The following is a 6,528-nucleotide window of genomic DNA, read 5'->3' as shown; positions in this document are numbered from 1 at the left end:
AAAGGACTTGTATCGCTGAAGTTTCTCGGAGATAATTTTTACGGGAAATTATCAAACGAGCAGATACGTAACAGTATTTTATGTCTGCTACAAGTTATAATAATAATTCTTTAAACTAATTTTTTTGCTCTTAATTTTAGTATTTCAGTATTTTACAAACTTTGTTGATGGCTGCATGTCTTTTAGGCTGCATTTCCATTTTGTTGTTATTATAAAAGTCTGATTGCCAGATCCCACTATTAAAAATGTAGGAAATGAAATAGTCAAACAGTTGGATATTTTCCAATGATTTGTTATGTAATTTTTCAAGTTTAATCATAAGTAAATTCAATTTGGAATCTACAAAAAGTTTTGTACTATGTTACTTTAGTCCTGTATTTTGTATATTAAAATTTTATATACCTAAGTATGGAAACAAAAGAAGCCTATAATTTCATTATAATGGAGCTTGCGATGTATATGTCCAAACTTGGAGACTACCGCACCAATCATAACTGGGCAATATTTTTATAACTGGGCAGTGTTTTTATAGCTGAGCAATAAATAAAACAATTGAAATTTCCAAAAAAAATGATATATTTCAGATGTAACCAATAAAAATCGTAAACAAAAATGATAAGTTTTAGACTTAACCAATAGAAACTACAAAAAAGGAGTAAGTTTCAAATATAAAACAATTAAAAACAAACTCAAACAAATTTTGTTTTTCTTTAGGGAAAATCTCATGATTGTTGCAACAGAAAGGCAAGGCACTTTTATTGATAACTGTGTCTACAAAGAAATACTTCAATAAAATATACTCTGTGATGATAGCTCATTTTTAAACTAAAATGTCAATAAAATCTTTTTTTTTTATGGATAGTGAACATTATTGAATGTCAAGTATGAGTACATTATTTCTGGAATTGTCAGACAAAATAAAACAAGTGTTTACAGTAAACATGTATAAGAACACAATGAAACTACCCATGCACATTTTGGAAAATTTTGAAGTTAATTTTCTTAATATGATATTTATGCTAAACTCCTATTTTCTTTATTAAAAAATAAGTTTTAATTTAAAACTTTTACTTATAGGGGGTAAAATGTCCAGTTTACATTCTTCAACTTCACAAAAGAGTGGAAAGTCACCAGAAGAAAACATTGAAACTGATCCTTACTCTGGGATTCGTATTATGTAAGTTGAATAACTTTTTATTGCTTTGTTTAGTAGTTAAGATGAAGAGCTTACTTTAACAGTATATGAATTTGTCAAATTTTTACTTCTAAATAAATCAAATTTTCTCTACATGGCTCATTTGTTCATTACTCACAATGATTACATTTTCTCTGCCATGCATGATAGTCTGTTATTAAAAATTATCTTAAGTTATGGAGTGTAATGTTTAGGACAACCAAACTTAATCTTCTAGAACATTTTCTAGGCCATTTTTATATATTTAAATCTTTGAGAATGTGAGATTAATGATAAAGTCATAATCAGAGGTAGCTAAATGTCTCTGACTTTTAGGAGCTGTCATTAAGATTCTAGTAGCCAGTGTGGTGTTCACAGATGGGACTGACTTGCAGACAAATTATTTATCTATTATGACAAGAGTTCACACACTAAATGTACAAAGGTTTTAGTGAATGAGAAAGACTGTGATTTGTTGTTAGTGTATAAGTAATGCAGCTGTACACATTTTGAACAAGCAGAACCTTTATTTAAAAAATAAAAAGGAAATTGGTGTGGTACCCACTGTGGATTTTTAGACAATCCTTTCTCCTTTAGCTGATGTTCAGTCTTGTTGCCTTCTTTCAAGATTGATTGCTTCAACACTAACACAAAGATTTTACTTAAAAAGAGCAAATCTTTCCTGTTGTTCAACTAATAGAGAACTGAACTAAAAAAATGTGCTCGAATCTAGATTGCAAGCTTGATTTTTTTGTCCAGTGAATGGCATCATCTCCTGATCTCTTGCCTGGCAGTATTAGTTGACTGTTACCTTCAGTTAATGTCATAATTGGCCAGCAAAGGATATTTCAGTTCTCAAACTGGATGCTTTTTATATCATTGTATGTAGAAGAGACATCACCTACTAAAGAAAAAAAAGCAATATTAGCGACTCTGAACCACGTGTTGCCACCATGACAGTAAACTAGGTAATCTAAAATTTTGAAGATTTCTACATCACTATACTATAGAAGGTAGAAACCTATAATATACCCACATATCATACCAGTATAATAACTTAACTACTATGGGGCAAGAGTGTTCCTTGCTTTGCCCCAGGAAAATTTATGACCTAATTTTTATTTTTGTTCAAGTAAACAATTTTAGATAAATACAAAATACTCACATCACTTTTTTGTGAAATTTAATGTTTAAATGCTTTGAAGATGAACCATTCTCACAATCTTTTCCATTCCACATAGAATTATCTAAGGCCCATAGAAGCTTTCATGTTAAACATCTCAGCCTTGATTCACAACTGAGAGTCTAATTACCAGTATCTGTATTTATTGGCTGATGGTCAGTTATTGGAAATCTAAAATTCTTTGGAGAATTACATGAATTTCGACTTCCTATACAGTTTTTCATATTAATTTGAAACTCAAATGCTTTACCAATCTTTTCTCTGATGCTCAGTTATATTACAGATAGTAATTACTGTATATAAGGAGAATGCTAATTTTTTTTAATGAAAAATTTACTAAAATCACTAGATTTGGTATTCCTAATCTCAATATTATTTTTTTTTTGTAAATCACAGGTTTTGTGAAATGCAACTACTATTAAGTAACAGATGAAATTATTTATTTTTTCTCAAACACATAGTATTGGAAATCTTATGCAAAACTGAATAATGTGCATATATCATAGGATTGCTGCTCTGTATTGTACAGAGATAAACTGAACCAGAATACAATCAGTGTTAATAACTTACTCTGTGATTTGCTATCATTGAACCTATCAGAAAGTGCCACACCAGCATGATGTCTTTTTTTAAGTATAGGCAATCATGTGTTCCTTGTAGTAGTGTGGGGATGGCACTCGTGGCTTTTAAGACAGAAATATCACCTGACTAAAATTTAGAAATCAAAGTTTTGACTGGTAAAGGCTACTCCATGTGACAGAATGAGACAGAATTTCATATTGTAACAAAAGTTGTGTGGTAACTGAAGAGAGTGCATGAAACTAGTAAGTACTGTTGGTAATAGAAGTGGTTGAGGTAGAAAACTCAAACTTGTCAAAAGAAATGTTAAATAACTCAAGACATGCTCTTTACATGATGTTTGAAAATCCAGTAGAGATCTTGCCAGTGATCTAGCTTTAAGTATAAGTGTGAATGCTGCATTCAGAACAGGAATATATACATTAATGCAATGTGGCCTCAGTGGATTTATAGCTGCTTCAAATCTACTGTTTGGGGAAGTAATCAAACCAAAATGCTGAAAGGAGCATCAGACTTCAAACAATAGGATGAGCAAAGCTGTTTTTCTTTTTTCAAGAGAATCTAAATAGTTTGACATGAATCAACATTAAGTTATTCCGTTGCAAAGAAGAGAATTATATCGCATTCAGCTTACAACATCATTAAAGCATGCTGGAGGCCCAGTACGAATGTGGGCTGCATTTCAGTCAGCTGTGTGGGAAATGTATCAATTCTTCTAACAAAACTGTAATTCCAAATATATATAGTGAATTTGGTCAACCAATACCTGGAAGAAAAATGCCTTGATAAAATACTTCTAACTATGGCTAGGCCTGCACAAAGTCCCAGATTGAACATTATTAAGGCTATATGAGCTTATTGAAACTGAATTTTAGGGAGTAATAGAGGACATTTGGAACAGTGCTTTGCAATCATACATTGATAATCTTATGTTAGCAGATAAAAACATGGTGAACTGATCTGTTTAAAGCAAATAAAATACTAATACTTAGTACAACTTTTTGCTTTTTTAGTAATATTGTATTGTACTGATGATAAATGAGCATTTACATGCAATTAGTCATTGTTTGTAATACGTATGAATGTACCTTCTGTGTTTTTCCATAATTATTTGGAATATTGTTTTTCTACTGGCTGGCCATTTTATTAGAGACCCCTTCCACAAACACACATTGGTAGAATACTCCAGTTATTTCCATTTATCAAGTCATTTCAGTGTTTCAAACGTATAGATGTAGTCACACCATGGTTAATCTGTGACACAATGGATAGGAGCATAAATGTGGGTAATTGACAGCAGTTTTCTTGTCAAAGAGTCTCTTTTAGCAAATGTCCAGAGACATCTATTAACAGCATAAATGTGGGTAATTGACAGCAGTTTTCTTGTCAAAGAGTCTCTTTTACCAAATGTCCAGAGACATCTATTAACAGCATAAATGTGGGTAATTGACAGCAGTTTTCTTGTCAAAGAGTCTCTTTTACCAAATGTCCAGAGACATCTATTAACAGTTAGGGATCACTGGAAGATTAAAGAGAATGAGACTGCTGCTACAAAAAAAACTGATTACCAACTGCTGATAACAGATATCAGACCATGTTCCCATTAACTTCTTCCTTCAATGTTGGTCAGCATTTGACTACTCCAACTGTTTTATGTGAAAGACAATACCCAAATTGTCATAAAGTTTGAGAAATATCTTAGCTTGGATACAAACAGTAAAAAAAAAAAAAGAAGATGAAAATAACTTTTTAAAGTTTAAATATGTAGCAGTAACTTCTACACAAAAAAACAGTAGATACAGTTAAAATTTCATCAGTGAATGCCAAGTTTTTGTTTCATAATTCTCACAGCATTGAGGTGTACTTTTTACAAAGCAAACAGCTCATGTAGCAAACTAATATGAAGTTTCATGCTGATGCTATTCATTATTTGAGCCTGATGCTACAAATAGACTGGGGGTTAATGTGGATCAAAATTATTGTTCCATTTTTGATAGTAGTGAAACATGGAAAAACTTCCTTTGCCATTTTTGTTTACATTGATTGCGAGCATTACTAATACACATGGTTAGTTCTTTTTATTGGCTGTCTTAAAGTGTATGTTCACTCACTTCACCAATTGTTGTGGGAATCCTGACAAAAAACAATGAATTGTGAGAAATATTTTATTGCATTTAATTTATGTATCAGGAAAATAGCAACATACGATACAGATCCTCCTACAGATAATATTTTAAATGGAGAGACAGGCTTATAGTTATTAGAATTGGAGTTTTTAATTATGAAGTTTTGACTTTTTAAAGTGGCACTTGTAGATTCACCACTCAATATTTCCACCTTAAAAAAACTGCAAATGGAGATTATCATCCTTGATAACTTACACTAAAATATCATATTTCAGCACTCTTGCTGTTATCAGTAATAATTTGTCTAGTGAAATTTTATCAAAGTTCTGTATTTTTGTAGTTTGTTACTCATATAGTTAATCATTCCTTAGACAAAACCTCTTCAATGCTTCTGTGCTTTAAATTTATTTCTTTGGTTCCTTTAATTGGTACATTATAGATCTCCAATTTAATCTAAAGTAACCAGGTTACATTTATAGCATTTATGAGAGGTGAAATAATCTAATTTCTTTGCCATGAAATGCTTTACTGAAGTTAGCTTTCAACAAAATAAAAAATTATGCAGCTATTACTTTTGATGATACTAAAATGCACTTATAATAGAACCTTCTTATTGACTAGTCATACCACATTTAGTTTAATAATGCCTAAGTGAATATTTATTTGTAATTTTAGACAAATTTACATGTCAGAAGAAGGAAACTTATAAAAGATTAAACTTAACTTAAATCTCCTGAAACCTATAAGCTTTTGGATTTAATTTAATAATTATAAAATAACTACTTGGCCAATAAAGAATCTCCAAGAAGGAAAAGATAAACTCTATAGCAAAGTTGTGTCAGACATTAAGTAATGAATTTTGATTCGGGAAAAGACCCACAAAAATATAGACAGGAGTGAGATAAGGAAATTTGTCTGATAGAGAAGAAGAAACATTTCAGGATATTCACACTACACTTGGCACATAGCCAATATAGCTCAAAGAAGTAACATTAAAACTCATCTTATGGAAAATTAGAACTTAAGAAAACCTAGAATCTCTAAATGTTAAAAATATCTAAAAACCACTTGTCCTTTATACATGATCTGGATAAGAAAAGTTTTGATTATATGGTGTTTTGGCTTTCTGTGATTGGTTCAATCTTATGTAATCTTTCCAATTTGTTCATAAACATGCATTCTTGATATCTGTAATGATGAAACAAACAATCCTTTTTGTTGTAAAAACTAACCAACTCTGACAAAATGGGTGAATGTTGGGCAGTAAAACTCAGAAAAGAGAAATGTTCAAATAAAACATGTTCTAAACAATTTTGTTCTTGTCTTTAAGAGATTCTGAATAGTTGATAGGACTTAATGGTCACTTAGCTTTTTAATATTTTATTTATGCCATAGCTAATATCTAAGTGCCAAGATAGGTGATGTGATTAACATGAAATATGTGACAATACAAGACCTTTCTCAGA

The 6,528-nt window shown here is 30.8% G+C and overlaps 1 protein-coding gene across 1 annotated transcript in view; it reads left to right on the top strand.

The window, feature by feature from the left end:
• LOC106462662 (protein MCM10 homolog) overlaps window positions 1-6,528 on the top strand; it is a 44,825-nt gene that overhangs the window by 9,678 nt on the left and 28,619 nt on the right. The window contains exon 4 of the mRNA XM_022389981.1: window positions 1,078-1,177. Within this exon, the coding sequence (XP_022245689.1) occupies window positions 1,078-1,177 (100 nt within the window). The remainder of the gene's footprint in view (window positions 1-1,077; window positions 1,178-6,528) is intronic.

The sequence above is a fragment of the Limulus polyphemus genome, unplaced genomic scaffold (assembly GCF_000517525.1).
Source record: "Limulus polyphemus unplaced genomic scaffold, Limulus_polyphemus-2.1.2 Scaffold1219, whole genome shotgun sequence".
Classification (NCBI taxonomy): Eukaryota; Metazoa; Arthropoda; class Merostomata; order Xiphosura; family Limulidae; genus Limulus; species Limulus polyphemus.
This window is presented reverse-complemented; position numbering and strand designations above follow the sequence as displayed.